Source organism: Dromaius novaehollandiae, chromosome 2 (assembly GCF_036370855.1).
Source record: "Dromaius novaehollandiae isolate bDroNov1 chromosome 2, bDroNov1.hap1, whole genome shotgun sequence".
Classification (NCBI taxonomy): Eukaryota; Metazoa; Chordata; class Aves; order Casuariiformes; family Dromaiidae; genus Dromaius; species Dromaius novaehollandiae.
In genome coordinates, this window is record NC_088099.1 from 35583056 (window position 1) to 35608362 (window position 25307).

The 25307-nt window shown below is 36.7% G+C and overlaps 1 protein-coding gene across 1 annotated transcript in view; it reads left to right on the forward strand.

Moving 5' to 3' along the window:
* TBC1D5 (TBC1 domain family member 5) overlaps positions 1–25307 on the forward strand; it is a 322079-nt gene that overhangs the window by 184131 nt on the left and 112641 nt on the right. The window contains exons 9-13 of the mRNA XM_026103718.2: positions 1199–1301; positions 7841–7929; positions 9529–9579; positions 9667–9736; positions 16290–16462. Coding sequence (XP_025959503.1) covers positions 1199–1301; positions 7841–7929; positions 9529–9579; positions 9667–9736; positions 16290–16462 — 486 coding nt within the window. The remainder of the gene's footprint in view (positions 1–1198; positions 1302–7840; positions 7930–9528; positions 9580–9666; positions 9737–16289; positions 16463–25307) is intronic.

A 25307-nucleotide genomic window follows, 5' to 3' on the forward strand; every position in this document is an offset into this window, starting at 1 on the left:
GATGTCGATAGGATGTATTGGAGCTTGCTTAGAGCTCAAGAAAATTAGGATGCCTACTTTCATGTCAGTTGTGAGATATTTCAATAATGTCATTAAAATGCTAATATTTTTTCACATATTCATGAAATATTGAACCCTTGTGTATATTCTTCTTTTGACATATCCTTCATTTTTTTCAGTTTGGTTCTTTACAAACTACTTAACATATTGTAGTTTTTATACTCTTCATAGTAGCTTATTTTGCCCATCTTTTGTCTTGAGAAAAATGAAGAGCAGGGCTGTTCTTGAAACTGCAGGACAGCTTGATGATCCAGTTAACAGCTGTCAGCCTAACACAAATTAAAGAATGCAAGCATGTCAGGCAAAGCCTGTTCTTATCTCTGTGAGATTTGATCTCCAGTGCTTATTTTTCCAGTACCAGAATCAAATTACTCAATAGTTAACTGGTTGCAACAGTTGTAGTTTTAACTCAGGTTTTTTTATTTGTTTGTTTTTAATCAGCCTCCTTTTTCAAGTATTCTTCACAAGTTTCAGATTCATTGGTGCAGAACTGACCATCAGGGGAGCACTGCCTTGGAGTTGTTATTGGGCTGCTGGGCTACCTGGGACCAGAACAATCTTCTGGGTTGCTAGGTTCGACAGTAAGCATCTATGTGCAGGAGAGAAAGGATAGATCTGAGCTTCAGTCTTCTTTCTTTCGTGTTTTTTTTTTTTTTTTTTTTTGGCAAAACGTTTTCATGACAGGGACTTGGAGGAGCAAAGTAACTTGATCCTTTAGGCAGTTGGGAGTATATGCTCAGATGGTACATCTTTTTTGGATTAGACTCTCCAAGTCACTCAGACTTTCAGCAGACTGGTTGTTTGTAAAAGTCGATATTTAAAACAGTGTGCCATTTTATGTCATCCTTGCAGATCTCTAGCTTTCATTATGTTAAAGGGCACTATGCATTTAAATAAAACTGGCAATATCATATATATGTAACAGACTGATGTATGTTAAAAGAACATAGTTCAGAATTTTGTTTACAAAACAAATATGACATGTCTTTAGAAGTCTTCCAACAGCACCCACAATTCATGACGAGATGGGAAAACAGACAAAAAAGGTACTGTCTTAGCTAGAGCCTTTTATAGCAGAATAGCGACTGTGCTTTTGTGAGCTGTGTAGTTTACTTTCACTGTATTTCTTCATTTTCAGCTTTCCTGAAATGCAGTATTTCCAGCAAGAGAATGTGAGGAAAATTCTTACAGATGTTCTGTTCTGCTATGCCAGAGAAAATGAGCAGTTGCTTTATAAACAGGTAATGAAAATATTGTACAGGTGGCATTCATTGAGTCAACATTTTCTATACAGTTTTACAAATGATTGAACAATAATGTAGTTCTATCGTATCTGAAGTTGTATCATACTGCTGAAGTAATCAAAGAGCTGGTTGTCAGCTGTATAGTAAGAAAAGTAAGCTCATTGAATAACATATGCTTTTTCCTCATAAGACATTTCCTCAAATTGTTTCCTGTAAGGTTGCTGAATTGTCTAACTTTGAGTTTCTTTAGAAACAACATCTTTTTCTTCAGTGTTTCTTCAATGATGGTTTAAAAAAAAAAGGTTTTCTGTGCTTAGAAGAAGAATGAAGAAAAGAAAGAATGTAGCAGGATTAAAAATGCTACTGAGGAAACAACAAATGGTGACTTTTGAAATTCAGACAAACTTTAGCATTTTATGTGCTATTTTAAGTTCTGAGTTCTCTCTCAAAGAGCTAAAGCCACGCTGTACATTAACAAATCAATCCTTTATCTAACCCTGTAGGATCCAAATACAACGCAGTTGACAAGTGTCTCCTGACTGAAGGAGAAGGGGGCAAGCGAATACCACAGAAGGAAAGCCTGCTCAAACTGTTTTTGTTAAAATGGTAAAGATAGCCTTAAAGCTGCCCTAACTATGCATCCATTATGGGATGAGGACTAAATATTTGTTCTGAAGGTTTTGAATCAAGTATATATTTGATACTAAATTACTGTAGTAAGGCCAATATGCAGAGCTTTAGACAGAAGTTTATCTGTACTTATTTCCCCAAGATATCAACTGTATTGAGAGTAGGGACTGACAAGTTGAGGGATGATGTGTGCCTGGACAAAGACTAACCTGTAGAGCAGCAAACTTTAGGTAGACGCAATTTTTTTATGACAAAAATACAGAGCTTCAGTAAATGTATACATTTTTATAACACACTGTGTACTTTCAGGCATGGTCTGTGACCACCATGTCCTCAAGCCAGGAAATCAGTTGCATTTCTTGAGAAGACCACCACGTATGAGTTGAAGGAACAGTTACTTCTGAAGAACCGTCTTACAGATAATATCAAAAATCAAATATATAGTTATCAAAATATCAAATCTCCATCAGCTGGTTATTTTTCATTTTGGACAGACTGTGAGCAAGGAATAGTCTTGCATCATAACAAGAGAAAAGATGAGGTGTGTGAGGAGCTGTATTTTGAAGGGCTCAGCTAAAGAAAACACTTAAGCAGAATTCAGCCTCCCCTTTCTAGTGAATCTAGGCCAGAGTACTGATGATGGGAAAATGGAAGAACACATTCCAGCTAATTTAGTCTATCGTTTATTGAGCAAGAAGTATTATTTTTCTCTTTGATATCTTAAAAGGACTTAATTACTCTCTGCTCATATTTAAAATCCTCTAGATTCCTTACCAAGAAATAATACCTTTCTACATAAGGATGGAATATTTAGCTAGATCAAATTTAAAAAAAAAAAAAGCCCTGAGTTTCATCACAAGCTGTTAAAGCTATTATTTTGTACTAGGTGACACCCCGTTTAACATAGACCATATTGTTAATAGTTATGGGATTTTATTGAATTAATGAGACTGTTATCATGTAGTAGAATGTCTTGCTGAGTTAATTGAAACTGCAGAGATTATATAAATGGTATTAATGAACTTTGACTGCCTGATGCCTCAGCTTTAATAAAGACTGCTTGGTGGGCTAAATGAACATAGGCAGATAAAAGAACAGGTTCAATTTTGCGAGCCTACAGGCTGTTGACAAAGAAAACTTCTTCACCTCTGTTTTTGACTGATGTAGCTTCACCAGTGCAGCAATTTCAGGAGAGGATTGCCACAGAACTAAAGGGAGGGGTATCATGCAGAAAATGAAATAAATTTGGATGATGAAAAACTGTTGATTTAATATTTCTGATGAGTGTTCAGTACATGATCCAAGTCTGGGGGTGCTATGCCAAATTTGCAGAACAGCAAATGGTTGTGGTTTTCCCCTCTTCTGGGGGGCTTGCATCACTTTTATTGGGAGAGTTTCCTGTTTCTTACCTCATTTTTCCAAGTGAAAGATTTTAATTTTTTAATTAATGATCCTATTACCTTATTAGTAATAATCGTGCTGTTTTGTCCCCTTGTTCCTCTCTGTATAGATACCATTTCTTTCATGGCCATCAGTACTCTTTCAGAATTAGTTAGCAGGAAGTAGTGTTTGTGGTGGAGTCAGCATATGGTTTTTTTCTCTTTTATTAAATACCTACGCTGTGGTCAGGCTTATTGTCCTACCAGTTTTGTTGGTTCCATTTTCATCATCGACTCAAGCCCCATTTCCAAAAAGCCTCCACTACAACAAAGCAGAGCATTTTTTCTTTAAGATAATAAAGGTTGCCATTAATTCATCAGTAACAGATCACCCCCAAGCTGCTTTCTCTCCAGTGACATGAATACAAAGCTGAATGTAAGATGTTTGTCTTGATATTCAGAATCCATCATGGGACTGGCCCAGTTGCCATCTATGAGATTTCCTCTTTCTTCTTTTTTGTAAGCTCATACAAAAGTTATGTTTACTATAACAATTATAAGACCTGGCCAATAAATGAAAGCTTGTACTTCATCTGTCAACATCTGTGCAGGACCTGACCTGATGTTTCTCTTTTAAAATATTTGGAAAAGTTCTAGTTTTGTGGCAGTTTCCATCCTTATAAATGTAAATGGAATGTAACTGAAATTTATTTATTGAGACTTACTACATAGCATCAACATATATTCTTAGAAGAAGCAGTCAATATGTTTGTTTGATACAGATATATGCATAAAACTTGTCTTTGTAGTAGGTTTTGTGTTTTTTGACCAAAGCAGTGTAACATTTTACTTGATGGGCAAAAAGATATTTCTGTCCTTTGTCAAATGGAGTAGAATGTTGTGAAGCTATATTACAGATTTTAAAGACTGAATCCTCCCTGGGATGCTTAAATTTTTAAATAGCAGTTGTAAATATAAAATCTAAAGAGAATAGTATATTCTACTTTAAAATATGTAAAAATTACTATTTGTATTCTTCTGCAAGACTGGTGCCAAAATTCTGGTTCTAGTTACACTGAAAAGAAGTAGTGACAATTAAGCTAAATCATTAGGCTATTGTTCACGCATAATTTGATTGTCCTTAGAGAAGTCAATATAATTTTGAAATGCATTGATTCACATTTCATTGTAGAAATGCTGTATTTCTGGTTTTCTTTTTGAACCCTAGACTGTGTTATGAAATCAATACTTTGTTATAGCTGGGAAGTGACAAAAAATTATCTGAGTTCTGTCAACTTATTTATTAACACTAAAGAGTTCTAGTAAACTGCAGCATTGAAAAAATATGTGTATGTATATTACACTGTGGCTTTTCTTGCCAAGCTAAAAATCTCTAAACATTTGAAGTATTCTTGTAACTGAAAGATCAGAGGTATCTTTTTGAAATCCTGATATTTCATCATCTATTTGTTTTGTTTTTGTTGTATGTGGGCAGCCACATTATGATTCTACTTTATTATAAAGTTGATAGATTACTGTTTTGAAAGAATGTATGATGTGCTTTTATCTTTTATAACTAATTCTTATTTTATGTCCTCTTTCTTTTTCTTCAGTTTATGTTTACAGTTTAGATAGTAGTTTTATTAGATATTCAAGTTTCTGGCATCCCCATTTCTCTTATTTAATGCTAGTATATCAGGGCGAATAAACGATTAGACTTCAAGCTGTTAATTAACTGATGGCTATGAGTATGTATGAAAGTACAGCACGTTATCTACAGTTCATTTAAATATTTTTGCCACTTCTATTTATCTCCTAATTCTGGACTTCTCTCCCAGTCTCTTATACATCTTTCCCATCTTGGTATGACCACAAGACTTTCAGAAATGATGTTGTCAATTTGTAATCTAATCCATATTGTTGTGTGAGAATTTTACATCAGCTCTTGGAATCAAGAGGGTACATGAGAACCTTGATTTTAATCTTTTTTTAATCGAGCTTCTATCTAGCCTCCAGAAATCAGAAGGGAAAGAAAAAAATCCAAACTTAAGTAGTTTTGCTGCCTTTAGTTTTGCCCAGTCAACTCACTCCGCTATTGCTCCAACCCTGCACTTGAGACTAAATCCCAGGAAATTTTATTTTCATTCCTTCAGAATTGAGACAGCTGCTATAAATTGATGTTATGCAGAGATTTTTCTAAGCACCTTTTTTCTTTTCCCCCAACACTGCTGCAGATTGGAGCTTCCTCTTATGAACAAATAAGGTTCACTAACATGCTTCAGAGCACACTCAACATAGATGAGCATCTAGAGAGGGCTTCCACATCTATCTGGGTCCTCAACAAACCCTATTCTCTCTGCTCCATTTGGACTATTAAGGAAAATCTCCATTTTTTCCAATAAATGTTAAAGGATTTTTGTACTAATTGCACTGTATGATGCTTTTGAAGCTGATAAACTAACTCAGTGAGCTTGAATACTCCTCAGATGCTACATGGAATATCACAGTATCCCTAGAATTTTAGTCGTAACTTGCCTAATTGAGATCTTAATAACTTCCACAGGTACTGCCCTGACACACAGGTGTGGGAATCCCCTCAGGCAAGACAACATGTGAGGTTTGCTAAGCTTCTGGCTGTGGTGCCAGGCCATGTACCTGGAAGGACTTTGGCCCAAATGGTCCAGTATTCATCCCTAAAATCCATCGCACATCATCCTCTGTCAGTCCCATGGCCTTGCTTTCAGATGTTTCTGGCCCAAACATTGTTGGTTTGATCTGTCCAACAGTTTTTATGCCTTCAGCAGAGATTTGTGGCTGAGATAAGCCATTCCCTTACATTTGACAAGCATGACTATCCCTGTGAGTAGGTCTGGATACGGAGGGCTTGAGAACTCTGGGGGGAAAAGGAGGAAGGATGAGCAGCTGTCCTCTACGGGAGCTTCATAGCTGTGAAGCCCTCAAACTGATATACTGGTGAAGTAGTAAGGTAGATCCAAGAGCTTGTGACACATTCCCTGCTTGTCTGTCATGGAAAGGGCTGGAAAAGCAAGTGGAGAGGCTTCTTAAGTTGGAAACGCGGTCATGAGAGCAGACCAGCTCCTCTGGGGTGAGTCATCCTCTGACTCCCAACGGCAGCCTGAAATGCCTGTGAGCTTGGTGGGCTAGCCCCCATGCTCTTTCTGCCAACAGGATTGACACAGTGGTCTTCCTGACACCCCTGTCTGTCCAGAATAAGCACCTGGAGTTGGGACTGCACCAACTCCAAGTGAATTTGGAGGTGCCCAAAGGCTTTGAGCCGAGGTGTGGAATTGCTGCCTGCCTGGCGTAATCACTGCAGGCAGGGGCTGCCAGCCAAGGGGGCTGGCCACAGCCCCAAATCCCTTCTGTCACTGACAGGCGCTCTCACTTCTTTTGCATGGCTGATCCACATCCCCAGCCTGTGGTTTCTGTAGGTCCTGTCCACCTCCCTAGTCCGTCACCGAGAGCCAGGCTCCCCTGACACGTCCAGATCCCCCAGTTGGGATGCCCCAGATCCTCCTTTTCCCAATGTGATCTCAAGGAGGGGGCTGAATGTCTCCCGCAGATGAGGTTTCATTCTGCAGGCTGTAGTTTTACCTGCAGATGTGCTGCTGTTGTTAACAGTCGGATTGCTTGTTTCCTGAAAGAGTTACTTCTGCTTCCGGTAACAAATCGACAAGCCCCAAGTGAGTGAAGGCAAATGCTCTTATCTTGTTCCTGGTGAGCTAGCCCCTCGGTGGAGGCAGCAGTGGCTCACGTGGATGGTCCACCCATGCTTCTAATCCTGGGCCAAGCCAAATCCTGAACTATCAGCCGACTGGCAACTTTTTTCCATTTTGATTCATGCATGTTTTTATATTTCGTCTGTATCTGGACATAGGTTGTGCATGTAAGTACAAGTCCATAATGGAACAGTACCAAATTTTCCTATGCATTTTCTTATAATGAATTTATTCTTAGTATTGACATAATGAAAATATTTTTAAAAAAAGCAAAAAGCCCTTTTTATTTCTAGTATCCATAGGAATGGAAGTTTCATTTTCTAATTTCCCAAATAGCTGTCTTTGTCTCTTCTGAAGGCTACTGTTATGCTGGTTTTGGAACATTATCAAATAAAAAGTAATTTTAAATTTTGTAATTTGTCCTTATTGCAGATCTTTGTACTGTGGATCATGATTGTAATTATCATAAATAAAATTCGTATTTATGAACATAGATCTTGGAGTAAACTGCCAGGTGCAGGGTTGCCTACCATAGCCAATTTGTTGTCTGTTATGTTAGAAAAAGGGAGAATAACTTGCTTCCCGTATATTATAGAAGAATAAACACTTAGATTTAATCAGAATTTAAAATAAAAGCCATTGATTATGAAACCATTCTGTTAAGAATGTGAATGTTCATGCTTTTACTTAGTCTGCAGCTAATGTTGCTGGCTGCCTGATTCTGAGCATTATGAGCTGTTAAATGAATGAAAATTCTTACTGTACTTTTGTTTCCTCTCATGTTTAGGGTATGCATGAACTTTTAGCTCCCATTGTCTTTATCCTGCATTGTGACCACCAGGCTTTTTCACATGCCAGTGAAGCTGCACAACCAAGGCAAGTACTGTGTTTTATTCATATTGTATTAAAATTCCTTTTTTCTTTAAATACATAGATGCATATATATATATATTTATATAAAATTGTCAGACTAGGAACTTATAAATAGGTGTTCTTTAATTCTTTTTTCGTAATTAATAAGTTCATACCAGAAATTATTGCATCCTCATGCTTCTATGGGAGTGTCCTTATTTCATCTTCCGTACCACAGCTTCTGAAGGGGGTATTTAAAATGCAGAAGTTGGCCACTTCAGAGATGTTAGCCAGAGAAAAATGGGAAGACGAGAAACCTAAAAGAAAACATTAATCAAAAGGCTTACCTGTTTACTGTTTCACCTCATTGTGCTTGCCAGAAATGGTTTAATATCTGTCATAGCAGAGGGGTGGCAGGTTAGAGAAATGGAGTCATAGAATGGATATATTACCAATGTTTTTTTTTCTCGTATCTTAAAAAAAGATCAGTTTTGTTTCAAAACTGTTGTGATTGATATTTCTTTCATCACCTGCAACATCATAGCTGCAATACATGACTCTCATTTGACTTTGTAATAACATTAATTTTAGGTATTGATTCTCCATTTTATTCAAATAGTGTATGTATTTTTTTATATATATGTGTGTGTGTGTGTGTATGTGTGCACATCTCTGTGTGCATATATTTATACACATATAGATAAAATACTACATCATGTGTGATTGTGTGTCAACCCAGTTCAGATGCTTTTTTCTTGCCTTACATATAAAACTTTTAATTTTTTAAGCTAGTTGCGCACTTGACTTTGTGAGATAGTTAAGCCATTTAAGTGTGTGATTTGTGATAGTTAAGCCATTTTTTTTCGTTTGCCTTTTTGCACTTGCTTTTGGAGTCCAGCAATGATTAAAAGCCAATTTAATTATGCATGCTATAACATAACCTCTTTGGTAACCTCTTTTAGCACCTCTCAGTGCAATTGTCCAAAGGCAGCGTTAGCATAAGGATGGAGTTTATTTACAAGTGTTTGGGTTTTTTTCAGTGTCTGTCTTTACATATCCTGAAATTGCCTACAAGTTGCTCTTCAGTGGAAAGTAACTCAAAATAACCATGTGTTATGTGGAGCATTCTGTTCCAACCCCACTGAAAAAGTAGAGTTAAGCAGCAAAGTAGATGGAAAAGAGGTGCTGTCACTGATTAATTGCTGTTAAAGTACAATAAAAATACAGGCTATTAAAACAAAATAAATTAATGTTTTGATACTGCATATTTGACCAGTAACCACATTTTTTTTGTTTTGGACAAACAGTGATAGATTGTGCAGCAATCAATTATTCCAGATCAAGCATATTCAAATAATGCATTGTGACATTCAGTAATTTGTTATTTGGAATAATTAGATGGTTACTTCATTGTAGTGCAGACAAGGCAGCTAATTTGTTTTTGATCTTTATAGAAAGGAAAGACTTCATTTGTTCAATGGAGTTGCTCTTTTTAATTAAAAAGGCTAGTTTTCTCATTTGCACTTTATATGAAAGTTGGCTTATAAATACATAATAGTACATGCAGAACGCTGACCAAAAATAAACATTCACATTTGGATTGTTCACTGTTGCATTTTTCAGTGAGGAAATGAAAGTTCTTTTGAATCCTGAATATCTGGAACATGATGCCTAGTAAGTTTTACAACTTCCTTTGCATTTAATTTACTGCTATTTGTGATACATTATTTAACACCAAATTTCTGGGTTTTTCCCCTTCAGTGCAATGTTCACATGTCTTATGAAAACTGCAGAACATTGGTTTTCCACTTTTGAACATGACAGTCAGAAGGTAAATATTACTCTAAAATGTATTCATAATATTTGTAAGCAAATGTGATCCTTAATATGATTGAATTATATATTCTCTTAAACATCTTGGTTAAAGCAGGTTGAACTAAGTTAAAATGAAATTCTGTAGAGTTTCTTCAGAATCTGGTCATACAAACTTGTGGAAAGTCTTCCAGTTGAAGGTTCCTATCTGTTGAAAGAACACTTTGTAATCAAAAGCCAAATGTACATGTATGAATTCTGATGCGTAGGAGTGATGTTCTCCTGTAGATGTTTAAAAGAATGCTTGACATGGACATCTATCCAGTCTACCCAAAACCTGTGTAAATTCCATGTTAAATAAATGCGTATAGTTAGTATTTAATGTGTTGAGGCTTGAATTGTTCTAAACTATTTGCTAGTTTATATTGTTTTTTAAACAATTTGCTGTGAAATCAAACCTTTGATCATAGTGTGCCCATCACAGGTCAGGGTTCATTGTTCCCTAACTTCAGCATTTACGCTGATGCCTCTTTCCGTTACCTCTTTCTGTTGAATCCATTTCCTTCCTCTTCTTGACCTCAGGATATTTGGAACAGGGTGAATGCCTGGGCCCCTACATCACCTGTGTGGCTATACAGGCACTGCTGTATGTAGTATTTCTGACTACATGATGTTTCTTTTCATGCAAAACCTTTTTCTCCATTTAGTTCTGTAGAATCTGCTCTTTTCATTTTTTCAGCACCGTCTAGTCCCTACCTGTAACCATTTTGCATGCATGGCGCATTTAACAATTCCCTCTGACCATTTTGCCTCAGTCAAGTGCTCAAGATTTCCCTAGAATACTTTTTTTTCATGTCAGATTTAGTTCTCCTTCTCTTTTTATACCCCTGTCTCTTTTTTAATTCTGAAGAATGATTTGTTTGATGGAGTATATGGAAAAGGCCCTAGCAAAACATAGACATATTACAGGTGTCTCCAGGACTTTGTGTATTATATTCTAAAAGAGTTGTCCTCCAAACATGGTTTCAGCTTGCTTCAGTTCAACTTTTTTTCAGTTGGACCATGGGGTGGGTGTCTGAGTTAACAGGAAACATCAGAAGAGTGTGTTCATTACTGGATGTCTGCATGTGTGCACTAAATTAGGGAGTACTGGTTTGAGGGGTGGGTATGCCTGTTTATTGACGACAAAAAGTCGTTCACCAAAGTCCCACATAAAAGCTTCTATTTTCTTTAGGCATTTAAATATGTCTACTTATATATTTCATTAGATGTGGAGTATTGGTATCTTGGCCTAAGCTATCTACAGTTATAAATTACTACTTAGGTTTGGATTTTTACATAATTGTCAGTAACTACAGATAAAGCATATGAGATATAAATTTTATGAACTTATTACATAGTCACTTTTATTCTAGCAACAAAGCTGTGAGACATGTTTCTTTGAGACTAGCTTTTCAGAATTCAGTATATTCAGATGTATTTGTTCCAATTTCTGTGACAGAGGTGGTAAAGTTTGAGTTTGAGTTTTATACTGGAAATAACTAGGTCTGCCTAGAGATGTAGAAGGTTAAAGTTTACATTGCCCTTTCCACTCCGAGCGTAAAAAATTAGCAGTGCAGAGCACATGGATTAATATCTAGTTGTTTGTTCTTGTTATTTGCAAGCATATATAATTTGAATAATCCTGTCTTGTACGTACGCCTTTTACTATCGTGACTTTGAGGGTTGACTACACAATAAAGTCTGAATCCTTACAAATGAAGCAGTGAAAGCATGTGCTCTGAGTTACATGTTACATTTTATAGCCTCTAACAGTTGGTTCCATTACTCCCAATTGCCGTTAGAGGAGCTTCTCCAGCTACTGCATTCCCTAGTGGTTAATGAGAGAAATCTGTCCACATTTTATACTTGTACTATGTCCTAGCCTCTCTTTACTGCGGTAGCATTTGTTTTCTAAATTCATGTATGCATAAATTGTACTAGTATGGAATACCAACCATTCCAGTTCATGCTATGTTAGGCAATATTCTGTGGCAGGATTTGGTGATTCGCTTCCTAATAATTGATCTAAATTTTTCAGCTGCATTTCACTAGTATCCATATTTAACCTGTTCTTAGAGGTGTCTGTGATGGTTTCTTGCAAACAATATGGCGTGTCTCTGAGCAGTCCTTCTATTTGTATTTTTATTACACACCCGTTCCTTTGGGATTTATCATTTATATTTCCTGTTAGCAGCAGGTGATTAAACCACACATTCATGAAATGTTTTCTAATAGTTAGAAGTTCACAAAAAGAAAACAGATGTTTTGTCCCATGCGGCAGGTTAGTATATAGTGAGTTTGGGGTTGCATACATTTTATCCTATGTCCACCTAGCTTCTGTGCTTCGGAGACAGACGCTGTGAGTCATTTCTAGTTAGACATTTTGACTGCTTAGATGTATTAGCTTATTTGAGCATCTTTCTGTTTGGGCTATTTCTTTCACACCAGTCTGATGTGATTTTTTGGAGTAATTTCAGCTGATTAAATGTATTGTCATTTTCTCAACCAAATTGCCTGAGATAACACAGCAAATACATCACGCGCCCTCTGGTCGTTCACGAAACTTCTGCATGGAGTGGACTGAGTCAGGAGGTGTGCACACTCAGTACCTTGGTCATCGATTGCAACTTCTGTCCCACAGATTCTGTCACGCTTTGAAGAATTCTGTTAACATGGTTAATTTCTTAGCTGCTGATGGACACCATCTACTTATCTTAGGCTTTTAAAAATGGCAAGCCAGCATATGTTACTTGATGCACTTTACCATGTTGGTAGTCAGTCAGCCTGACAGTCAGCAATGTGTCAGTGTTACATTATGCCAAGGTGCAGAAATGTTGCAAGTGACAAATAATTCCTGTTTTGGCACTCCTTCTTAAGAGGAAACTTGCATTAGTTTTGATAATCAGAATTTTTTGACACTTGAGCCAGTGTTTAAGAGTCTGCCTTCAAATTTTGTAGAGCTGGCTTTAAACCCGCAGACAGTTAATGGCGTAAGTGCTAATGTGGATAACTACCCCGTCTTCTCATGTTGCAGGTTCAAATAGGTAGAAAGATTCTTATATTGAGGTTTCTATATAAGAATTTATGCCTGTAATTGAGAAAAGTTCAAAAATATAGGCCTTTTATGTCATCACTTACGAGTGCTTACAGTGATTGAGCCGAAGTTAAACTCAACTGGAGTAAACCAGAATAATGTGCATATCCCAGATGTATGCCAACTGATGGGATATGCTGCATATTCAGCACAGTTTGTGAATAGATATAGTTACAGACTTTTATGATTAGTTTCAAAGATAAATGGATATGTTCATGCAGAAAGTTGTTATAGACTGGCTTTAATGTCAGGGCAATGTTATCGTATCATACCTTAAAAGTGTTTTTCTTTCAATGAGATTAGAAATAATTAGTGGATGCTCTTTTTTAGTATTTTGAATTTTGGGATGTGACCAATAAAATAATGAAATGGGTCTGACCCAATAACAAGAAATAGCTATACCATGGAGAAACGAAAAACGGTAAAAAGAAGGCTGACTAATTTGGTAACTTGCTTCTAACAGATTACTTTAAATGGTGACCACAGGGGACATCTTCCCATAATTAAGTGTGGGATAAGGAAATTTCCCCACTTTTCCTGCATCTACCTACTTCCTGTGGGTTTTCAGAATTGGCTGCATGCTCTTAGTAGCCTCCCATATTGGCTCGTTTCTGAAAGGCATGGTGTTGGAGGTATGTCATGGGCTGTCCGTAGTCATTGTGCGATCATGTAATTGGTATTTAGTCCAGAAGGTTTCACAGAGCACTTGCCCTGCATCCCACAAGCCACACCACAGCATCCACCCCAGTGTCTCCTCTGTTACTGCTACAAATCACTCGTGCTCCTCTTCTCTTGAAGATGTCTGATGACTTCTGGCTGTGTTCAGAGGAGGCAGAGTGTTACTTTTCATCTGTTGAAAGGAAAGTGTCGCTGGCCCCTCGGATTTAAAGATGAGATGATATTATGCCATGCTGCCCAACCGAAGACTTCCTCTCAGAGGGGAGAGGCGCAGAGCAGTGACTGATCTGCGGGTTTGAGAAAGGAGCCATGGCAGGAGTGCTGCTGCGTAGCAGGAGGGCAGTGCGGTCTTGTCCCTTGCTGTGAACTGTTTGCTCTGTGGATGAAGGAACGTAACCAACCATGGGCTCACTGAAATGAGCTCTAAAAGCAAGGAGCCATAGGTCACATGCCTTGGGATTAGTGATTGTCTAAGGACATTTTGTATATAGCAAAAAAACTCTTTTTTTCTTTCCTCTTTTGAATGTGACAGAGATTTTCTAAGGGTGTTTATTTCAAACTATTAAGATCATTTATTCTTTTTATTAGGGTTTTTTTCATGATATTGGGCACCTGAGTTACCCGTTGACATTGCAGGCCAGTCAAGATTTCTGCAGCTTGTTACCCATCTCTAAGCAAGAGATGGTTTGTCTCTATTTGCTCTGGAGAACCCTTCCTCCTAGTGGCATGTACCACTAGTTTCTGGTGATCATACAGGCTCTCTTGCATTGGAAGAAATGGCTCTTTCATGAAGGTCATTTTTTTAATATTCCTTCAAATGTTTCTTCAAATGTGCTTGCTTTTCACATATATCTGTGATTCACATATTCCACATAACTGTTACTATGATTTCCATCATATATCTATTCAGTCTGAGTATTCTGCCCTGCTTATAATTAACAAATGAGAAACAATTCTTTACTTAATAAAAAAGTTACGAGAATAATTTAAAAAAGAAGGGAGGAGAAATATACTATATCAGCTTATCTGTAGCTTTAGAGAACTTTAATATTCAAGTAATCATCAGCATTTCTTTTTGGCCCCTAAGATGCTAGAGGTTTAATTTTGCATTTCTGTTTGGTAGAACAGGAAGCTTCTTGAATGAAAGGATGCTGTTTCAGTTTGTGAGGAAGCTTTGGTCAAGCAATTTGCTAGGACATCTTAAATGAGTATGTCTTGCTACCACAGTAGCTGTGGCAAAACCACTGCACTGCAATAGGCAGATCAGTCCCTTTGCTGCAATTGCCATAGCAAAGCAACAGATAAGCAGATAAACAGATTGTAAGATACAATTTATAATTGGCCAGATCCTTACATAAAAACATTTCACCTGAGATCACTGCTCAGTACCATACAATGTTTTCTGTGGTACAGAATTGAAACAATTAAAGAAAAAAACATTCAAGGCAAAGGAGATCAACATAAGAAACAGGATTTTGATAGAAATTATTGAATGTATACTGCCCATTTGAATGTTAAACCATGTTATAAATGATTGTGAAAAATGTGTCATTCTCCTCCTTCTTCTTACAATGCTGATACAGACACAATGAGGTTGAAGAGGGAATAAAATCACAGGAAACAACCTTCAGGATAGCTTATACAACAAAAAAGCCCTTTCTTTGTTATTGAAGGTTAGAATTAATGTTCTCTTCACTGTATTGAGCCAAGTGAAGTTGTCTTTCAACATTGTTTAGGACTAATGCGTCTTCTGAAAGTATTAACCCTTTGAGCTTGATGATGCTTCTCTATTGATATACTGAGCAAAAATAAAGAAAAATAATAGCTATTTTTTAAAGTGAAGCTTTCCTGTCTGGGAGCCATGCACAAGACAGTGCAACAAAGTCTTTGCTAAGTCTTCTCTTCTTACTATTCCAATTTTTCCTCTTTTTTTTAAGGTTCACATTGTTCCTGATAGGTTAATTCTCCCTTTCCCAATCTTTCTCTTGATACATCTGTCTTGTTCTTTTTTATGTTTCATCCTTTCTCTTACATATTTACTATTCAATGCCATATTATTGCCATCTTTCTTCCTAACATTCTATCTCTTTTTCAATAATATTTCAGTCTTTTACAAAAAGAACAAATGTAAAGTGATGTCAGGTTCAAGGACTCTAGTAAGCCAGTAGGTTTTTTCCTCTGTTTTTACTTGTGTGTGTCATGTTATAGATCATGGCATAGTTTGCACAACCCTAGATCCAAGCAGCTGCTTTCTAATCCTCATGTTCTGCTCACTGTTCTGTTTCTCTTGTCGTTTTAAAGGTTTTCTGATGCTTTATTAAAATTACATTGCTTTTGTGGTGCAGCCACAAAATTTTCTGAGCAAGAGAAGCCTGTTTAGAAAAGATTATTGGAAAAGAGATTATTTGCTGGTATGCAATTTATTGTCCTCTGAGGGCATTGGACTGACTCGGATGGCTAATATTAAAGCAAAAATAAACCTGTCAACACTTTGTCAGAGCGTGAAAACTAAAGCCATTTCATTTTGACTTGCGGCAGGAGGAAGGGAAGCTCGGAACGCCTGGGGAGGGGAATCCCGCGACAGCTTCCGCAGAAGTGGAGACTTGAGATTCCTCTTTTGCTGGAATTATAAGGGGTTATTAATGTTTTTTCTGCTTCTTTGGAAGCCAGTGATTACAAGAAAACAACTCTCACATAATATGACAATGAGGCTTCATGGGATGTTTGTTAATATTTTTCCTGTTTTCTGTGTCTGTAGGAGAAAGATGTGATGATTACGCCTATGCCATTTGCAAGGCCACAGGACTTAGGCCCATCTATTGCTATTGTAGCTAAAGTAAACCAGATTCAGGATCATCTGCTGAAGAAACATGATATTGAGCTGTACATGCATCTGAACCGACTGGAAATTGCTCCACAGATTTATGGACTGTAAGTGTTTACAATGCATTGTTTAATTTAATTCCTTCTGGTTTTATGTCATTGTGTTAGGACATTTTTTGTCCCTAACTTCAGGAACAGGGAAATTGGGTGTAAAAAGAAATGCTTATTATCCCTTAGAACTTAATCAGTTGACAGCATTACAGTAAATGAAACCCCGGTGTTTGTGGCAATAGCATTACCAGTGCAGTTACAGTCTTTTCAGCTGTGTATTAGAGAACTTAGCAAACAGTCTCTCAATGCAATGATGAAAGTACATACTGAATTAAGTATGTTACTATATATTCTACTTGTAGTCTTCCTGTTAAATAAAAAATGGGACAATAGGGCACAACAGGAGAGGGAAAAATCATTAGCATTGAATGGTTTATTTACTTAATTTTGTCACTAGTTCAACATCAGTCAAGTTTCACCTGTTGCAATAATGGGGTCTTGGATACAGGTCATATTGGTGCTGTGGGGCATGCTGAAACTTAGAGAACAGAGACATGAAAGTGACTTTGCATGGAGTCAGCTTAGGTGGTCCTTGTTCCATTAATCTGGCTCAGGTCCATTCAGCTGGCTCGGTGACATGCTCCCCTCTTCTAGGAGGCTTATTAGGTCAGGGGCAATTTTGGATGAGGCCTGTCCCCATATGTTTGCATAGCATTGTATCCAAACCATTCATGGCTGCTATATTCAAGCTGGGTCAATAGAGAGCCAAGTCTGCAACTTGAATTTACCATGTGTAATTATGAATTGACTGTGTTTTGGGGAAAGAGTTTTGCCTTCATAGTTTAGAATTCTAGATATTCAATTCACTTTGATCATTCCTTAAAAAGTTAGCAAGCCATGTGTATGGTTACAGTGACAGAAAAATGTGAGTTTTCAGAAAAATTTTAGAGTTTTCCAACTTTTTGCCATGATTTAAAATTAAGGTATGCTTTGTCTTTTTATTTGTAGTTGTGAATTTCCAAATGTAATTGTGAATTACATTCAACAACTCAATATAAAATACAGAAAGGAAGGGAAAAGGAGACTCTGTGAATGTCAGGGCTCAATTGGAACATTTAAAAATAAAGCCTAATTTGATATAATAAAATGGAAAAATACTGAGACATAGTACACCCTCAAGAGACAAGTTGAGCTGAGAGTAAGTAGTAGTCCCAGACTTGCAATATATTTGGAGGACCAACTTGGCTGCTTTTAAAAAAATCATTGTTCAATAATTTTGTATTTACATTTACATTTCGATTTCAGGTAAGTTTAGAATAGTTTCTAAGGTAATTCTACACAACTTATTTAAATAGTTTTGATATGAATGGGCTACAGGGAGAGGAAGAATAGACAGAGTAAACATAAGGTATTAAAAGTACAAGGGGGACAGATGATCCTGTTAGAGTATTTTTTGCATAGTGTAGGATTGTGTATATTTTTAATATCTTCACTAGTCTAGAAGAGAAGGCAAGCATCACTAATAAGCTTCATGGGTGGTAATAAATTGGTAGGCGCTCTAAATACCAAGGAAAACAAAACGACAATATTTCTGTTTTATGAAGGCTTATGAAAACACACAGAAAATAAAGATAAACCTCCAAAATTTGCAAACAGATATTTTGGGCCAGAAGTGATTTGTACTGTAGGTATTCACATCAGTATAAGTGTATTTTGCCTTTCAGTAAGGGAAATAATTGAAAGAAAAAAATAGACTTTAGCTCAAAACATGACATTTTAACAACAGAAGAACAGTGCAGTCTGGTGTGGCATAAATAGAAGAACTCAATCTGAATAAAGAAATTTACAGTTAAGGGAATGAATTATGAGAGAGAGCTTCAGGCTGACTATCAGGAAAACCTCACTAACAGGGAGCTGTTAGACTGTAAAATAATATATCAAAATTAACAAAGGAAAAACCATCAGAATATTTTAAAGGTAGGCTTTGAAAAGCTCTCAGAAATAGATAGTGTCATAGAGAACAAGTCTGCTTTGGCAAAGGAGGGAAGTAGGTTGCCTGTGAGGTCATATCTTTCTCTGATTTCTGATTTAATACAGAGGACAGGAGAAAAAGTAAGAGAAAGGAACATAACTGTGTTGTATTATTCTCACCTTTAAAACTGTCTGAACTCTTCAGAATACCAATTTCAAGTCAGCTGACAGCATCAGATGCCAGATCTTTTCCTACAACATTTCTTGAACAAGAAACAGCATTTCTTAAGCATAATGGGTTGTTATTAATTGCTAAACATAACCTAAGTGTAGAATTCATGTGAGCTTCTTGTTGAAGTTTTTTTTTTGTTTGATGAAGTTTTTTCGGTTTGCCAACAATATTCATTTGTGATCCTTTCTATCACTCTAAATAATATACATATGGTAGAAGAAAGACTGGGAACTTCACTCGAAAGAGATTATGGAGTTAGAGGAAAAGGAGATCAATATGAAAAGCTTGTATTCAGTGGTAGAGTCTTCTCTGGCCTGAGCAAGGTATATAGTTTATGTATTTAAAAATATAGTATTTTTATACCTTGCATGTTTATACCTTGCCACAGAAGGTAATAAAAACAACTCCTTTATACCCATTTTCATAGAGTTGATTTCAGTCTTTGATGTTTACAAATAGTCTTTTTATTTTTACAATAGTAGGGAGATATGTTCTGCTGAGATGTCAGGTACCCCACTCTGTTGTGTAATTTCATGTTCAGAAACTGTCCTTTGAAATAATATTTGGTTACATGCTTCTTGAAATTATGGTTACTTGCTTAGAAGAGCAATTTTAACAGGCATTTCTGTGCTTGTGGTATGATTCATTAATTTTGCTTCATGTACAGTGGTGCAAGCACTGTATGCCATTTTTGTGGAAAAGTATGTTTGTTATAGTATTTATAGTATCAATATTAAAAAGGGGGTTTTTTTGCTACATCAGTTAGTCATCTGTAAACCATGTTGTCATTGGCTGTGCCCTTGTGTTCTAGACTGCACCCTGGGAAGTGCTACCAATTTAAAAGATTTCTTCTTTTCTCCTAATTTCTGCTCTGTGATATGTTTTAGCTCAGGGGACTAAATTTCTTTATTGTCAAATGAATGACATCAGTAAACAGACATTGCGTTACTTGACTATCTGATTTCATTTCTGATCAGAAAGAGGACACCGTTTGGTGTAGTAAGGTATGTTAGTATCCTAGCTATGTGGTGCTTTTGTTCTGTGATGGTGCAAGTTGGGGTTATATACTGTGGCCTTGGCACAGGAGTTTCTCTAACTTAAAATTTTGTGAGACCACAAAGTTGCTCACTAGTAGTCAGCCATTGCAAAGCCTTGTGATAATTAACTGCTATTAATATCAGCAAAATGGGACCAGCAATACAGAGATAAAAGGCTTTGTGTCTTATCATTCTTAAGTCTTTTATTTGCCATGCCTCTGTTTTGTTTTTAGACCTTAAGATAATGTGTTGTAGAATAACATTGTTTTGTGTTGTAGAATAACATTGTTTAACGTTCCTGGTAGCACTGTGAATTGTGTGTAGTCTAACCACACTATAATAATTACCCAATCATATCTAGCTTTCAACTTTGTAAAGTGCAAGAATGGTTTAAAAATAAAATGGAATTGATTGCATCAACAGTTCAGTGACATGCCTCCTGATAATACATTTTTCAGTAAATAAAAACAAAAAATGCTAAAATTGAACAAAAAGATTAGCTACTACAAAAGGTTGACAGATGGAATATTCAGTTTAATTGTAAAATTAGATGAGTTAACAATGATTAATGTCTTGGATTAAATGGTATTCTAGTGTTAATTTCTTTGACACTTACATCTAACTCATGTTAAACTACAAAATAATTATTGCAAAATCATTCTGCAGTTTCTGCAGTGGTCAGTGTTTGCAGTGAGAAGTTAAGCAGATTGTGTTCTCAGCTTGGGAAGGGACAAGGTTTGAAGAAAAGCTTCATATACCCATATTTTAGGACATTTTCTCCCACTTATGGTAGTTTGTAGCGGAGGACTTTCTTTTACATTTCATTTAAAAGATGAATAAATTGAAAGAGTCCCACATAATATTTTTATAACTACTTTATTTTATGTACTGAGGATTACAAAGTGAATTATGTTCATATTGCATCACATGACATGCTCATGGAACTGCATGCAGTAAGTACAGCCAGATCATGTCGATACATATAATATGGCTGTATAGAAATAATACACACAAACTTAATGACAAGGAATAAGTGTAGAAAGCTTTAAGAACAAAAATTGGCTGTTGGCATAAACTCACTACCTCCTGTGTCACTGTACTGATGGCAGATTATATGCTGATATTGGTTAAGAAAACTTTTTCTAAGCATGTGTCTCCCAGACATAAAGCACGTGCAGGAGTGTAAATATTTCCTGGTGGCTTAACCTCAGTACAAGAAGGACGTTCAGTGCCGATGCCGTTGCCCCCCACTGCCATTGTACTTTATAATGGTCAGTCAGCTAGACAGAGTGTGTACCGCGGTTTGAGGTTCAGTCAGCCCTTTAGGCTGATACCACAGTTACACTGCAGGGAGAAACCTATTTCACACAGCAAAGAAAAAAATTTGGAGTGAAGGATGCAAACTCCATCAGAGGGTAACTGCCTAGTTAACTCATCACACATGTGGATCAGAAGGTTATGTTACAGGAAAGTCAACAGCAGATGTGCTGCTCCACTGTTGTTGTTATTATTAGTTGCTTTGCTATGAGCACTACTGTAGGGCATCCACTTGTTTCAGTTTCTCTCCCTTGCCATTATGGTACCGGGCAATATTCTTTTCCCTAACTGTTTTGCTCTCTGGAAGGAGAAGTTAAAGGATTTTACAAATGGAGGAACCTAAGTCATATTCATTGTATCCAGAAAAACCAAGTCAGCACAATGAGGAGTAATCTTTGTGATCTCCAGAAAAAAAGACCACGGAGATCAGTCCTGCTGAGGAAAACTTGCCAGGTGAGCCAAGATGCCTGCATTTATTTTGGACTCTCACACTTGACAAAAGGAAAGAGAAATAATATATAGCAGGTACAAACTAATTACAGTTCCTATGTAGTTTTTAATCCAGTGTCATCAATTAACTGGACAGCAATTACAATGAAAGCAACTTAGAGCTTTTGTGCACTTAGTGGGGGAACCACCAAAATCTGCCTTTGCTATTAAAATAAATGAGTATTTCAGAATCTAGCAAGAGCTAAGACTAAGTAAACACAAAGTCTTGCAGAACAAAGTAAGAATACTCATTTAAATGTTCAGGACCAAATTAATCCTGAACTTAGTAACTGATACTGCTGTTGATTTCCAGTAATTATTTTCTGTTTGACATAAATAATTACATATAACACATTTTTTGTGTAAAATAGTTTTTAATGCTGTGTAAACCCTAGCCTGTCTGTAGGTAGAATGCTTTTTAAGGATCTAATGCCAGATGCACAGACTTTTCTAATAAAAGTTATAATCCACTCTTGGGCCTCCAAATTAAAAAGACATATATTCCACTGGGATTTTAGATAAAGTTTTGGGGGATGGCTCAGGCATCTGAAGACTTACTACCAATTCTATCTTGTATAGTGAAATAAGTAGCTGTAAGAGAAAAGCTGTAAGTTCAAAGTAAAGTGACAGAAGAAAAGACAATCCAAACCTCATTTAGGAAACTGGATTGTATTTTGGTGGAGAGAGGGATTGCCTCACCTGTTGTTGACCTACCAGTTGTACTGTAGTAGTTTACTAACTCAAAGGGCTTGCTTTGTGCAAATAAATGTGGACAATTGTTGAAGCCTCATGGTTATTTTCAGGCAACACACAAGCATTATTTAACTCTAAAGCTGCTTTTCTTCTGTTTCAAAGTGAGGCTACCCACCTTTCGTTTCCTTACATGACAGATGTCTGTTGTTCTTTCTTGAGTTTCTCCAAAAGGTGTTCTGTTTTTCTGATTGAAAAAAGTTATTTTTGATCTTATGTCACTTACCTTCTCCATTCTTGTTGTGTACTAGGTTGAAAATTATAGTATGATAAACTTCTACTTTTATTCTCATTTTTTCTACTCACAAATAGCATGTTAGAGTTCAGACTTGAACTTCATATATGATGCGAAAGCCCACTCTATAAGCAGAATGAAGGACTGATTCAGGTGTCGGAAGTGCTCACCTGAGTTTCACTCTTCTGCCACATAATTATGTGCTGAGCTGATAATGCATAGTACCGGCTGGCTGTGTGGGTGGAAGGCAGATGCAGGTGATGTGCTTCCCATATGATGTGCATGGGATTATCTAGATCTGGGAAAGAAGCAAGCAAGACAGCTTCTGTTTTGACTTACGTCACGCAGCCTTAAAAAAAAAGGTGTCATTAAACATAAGTAGGCTTAGAGACCAGTGCATTTGAATAGAATAAATATCTTCTGACAGGTGTGATGAATTTAGTAGGAATATATACAAGTATTTGAAAGGTTGTCTTTATGTCTTGTTTTTGTGGTCAATAGCTATAAAAGCTGGACACTGAATGGAGGAGGTCTGCTTAGCAAGGAATTTAAGGTGTCATGTTTCAAATACTTACTTCTTTTTTTTCTTCATAGTTAATCACTTCAGCTGCTCAAGTTAACCAGTACTGTCTGATTTAACACACTGTTCTGTTTCTTTCAAGGACACAAAATTTAGTCTAGAAAACTCATGTAAAAATGAGTACAAAAAAGGCAATAGAACATAGGTTAAGTATCTGTTGCAGTAAACAATTAGTTCGGCATATGCCTAAAAAATGAAAGTGTGACCATGTCCATGCTAAGATGATGTTAGTAGGGAAAATACAGGAGCATGGACTAGCATGGTTGCTAGTGTATTTGTTAAGTAACCAGGACACTTATCATAAAATGCAGGTCTGTGGATAATTCATGGTTTGGTTAACCTGTGCTTCATCTTCACTGCTTATGCTTACCAGTCTATCTGAATCAAGATAGTACAGGCGTGCTAGCACGTGTTACTAGCACACCCTTTATTTTCCTGTGAAGACATGCCTTTAGAGCTGTCCAGAAAGTCATGAACAGAACCATCTGCACTGCGCAGGAGGGGAAGATCATCCTGCTATCACTCTGTAAGATAAAAATCAGTATGCAAGAGTCATGCTGTCCAAAGACTAATGGAAACAATAAGTCACCATGAGAATCTTTATTTTCTTTTGCATAGTCCCAAAACATGTAGAGAAGAGCTTCTAGCAGAATACAAAGCGTCTCAGCAAGAATATTACAAACACAATTCAGATAGTCGTTAATTTAAGAACTATACTGTGTTCTTTAAACCCATTTGGGACCAAATGGGTGGTGCAGATAAAAGAAAATTTGTTTGAAATCTTCAAACAACTGAGCATGAAATATGTAAATGCACAACATAGGCCTGTTTGTAACACAGAAATTAGATTCCATTAGAAAAGTCAGGTTTTTGAATATTTTTGTTGTTCCATTCCAAAACAAACTAGGCTGTTTTGGATTTTCATGGAAGAATGGGGAGAAGAATTACAGGCAGTTGCATTAGAGAAAAACCCAGTGGTTACTAAACTGCCTTAAGATGTGGGGTGTCAGCTTCAGGGAGAGTATAGTCTTCAGTCTAAGTTTCCCTCAGCCCAGGAGGGCATCTTAACAATCTAGCTCTTCTGGGTCATTTTCCTCTCAGTCCTTGGTTTAGCAGAAAATTACATCCTCAAGCCAAGATTCATTCCTAATGAAAATTTTGTCAAAACTTAGTGAAATAGTAGTTTTGTAGGCATATACTCAATCTGCATTTTCTCCAGAAGCTTTTGGTTGCCGAATGGAATGCAGTTAATCTGAAAGAGAAGGTTACCGTGCCAGTATTAAAAAGAATGCTTCTCTTTTGCTTTTTCTCCCCACAAAAGCAACAGTCTGCCAGCTAGTCAAGTCAGTCTGCCTCTTGTTTCCCCTCCATTCCACTTGAGATGCTGATTTTTCCTCCCATGCTTTCTCCTTGCAGTCAAACTAAATATTACAGACTGAGGTGAGGGAATTGAAAAAAATGGAGAGAATTCAGCAGATAGCCTGTATAATTCCAGTTACATATCATGAGCTATCTCTGACATGGTGGTTTTACTGGGAGGTCTTGAGTTGGATAAATACATCTCATTGCTGGAAGTAAATGCAATAGAAAAAGGTCATGAGTGTCCTAACTTTTAGAGTGGGTGAGCTGTGCAGTAGTTCTCCATGGGCTTGTGAATCCCTTTCTGACATCTACTAGAGTTGTAGAAGCTTCAGCAAAAAAAATCTGGCTCCTAAAAGGTGCGTGGGTTGAGTATCTTTTCTGATTCTGACGTGTTTTCAAGCAAGAGTTTTTAAAAGGATCATATGAAATATTAAAGAAATAAATCCATACGTGAAGAATAAAATCCATTAACAGGTTACAGGAATAGCTTGCTCTACAGTAGTGCTGTTAATTAACGTGGGCCATTTTATATAACTTGTGAATATTATATGAATACGCAATATTCTAACCTAGGTAAATAATGAAGAAAGATGTTTTCTAAAAATGGAATTATTTTGCCAGATATTATTAACATAATTACAGTATTTCATCAGCCCTGTTACTAAAAGTGATAACATGAAGCCCTAAAGGGTTGGGGCATTAAGGTCCCACAAATTTTGGCCAGAAATGAAAATCTGCACACAACCCTACAAAATAGAATTGCATAGTGAAAAACTGAAAAAACAGAGTATCGATTTGGTATTACCAACTTAATTAGCCAAGGTGACTAGGAAAAGCAGGACCTGGTTTTCAAATAAATGTTTTGAAATCAATGAATGAGTCATATTTGAATTTTTACAGAAAGTCAAAGGTACTCCTCTACTATATTC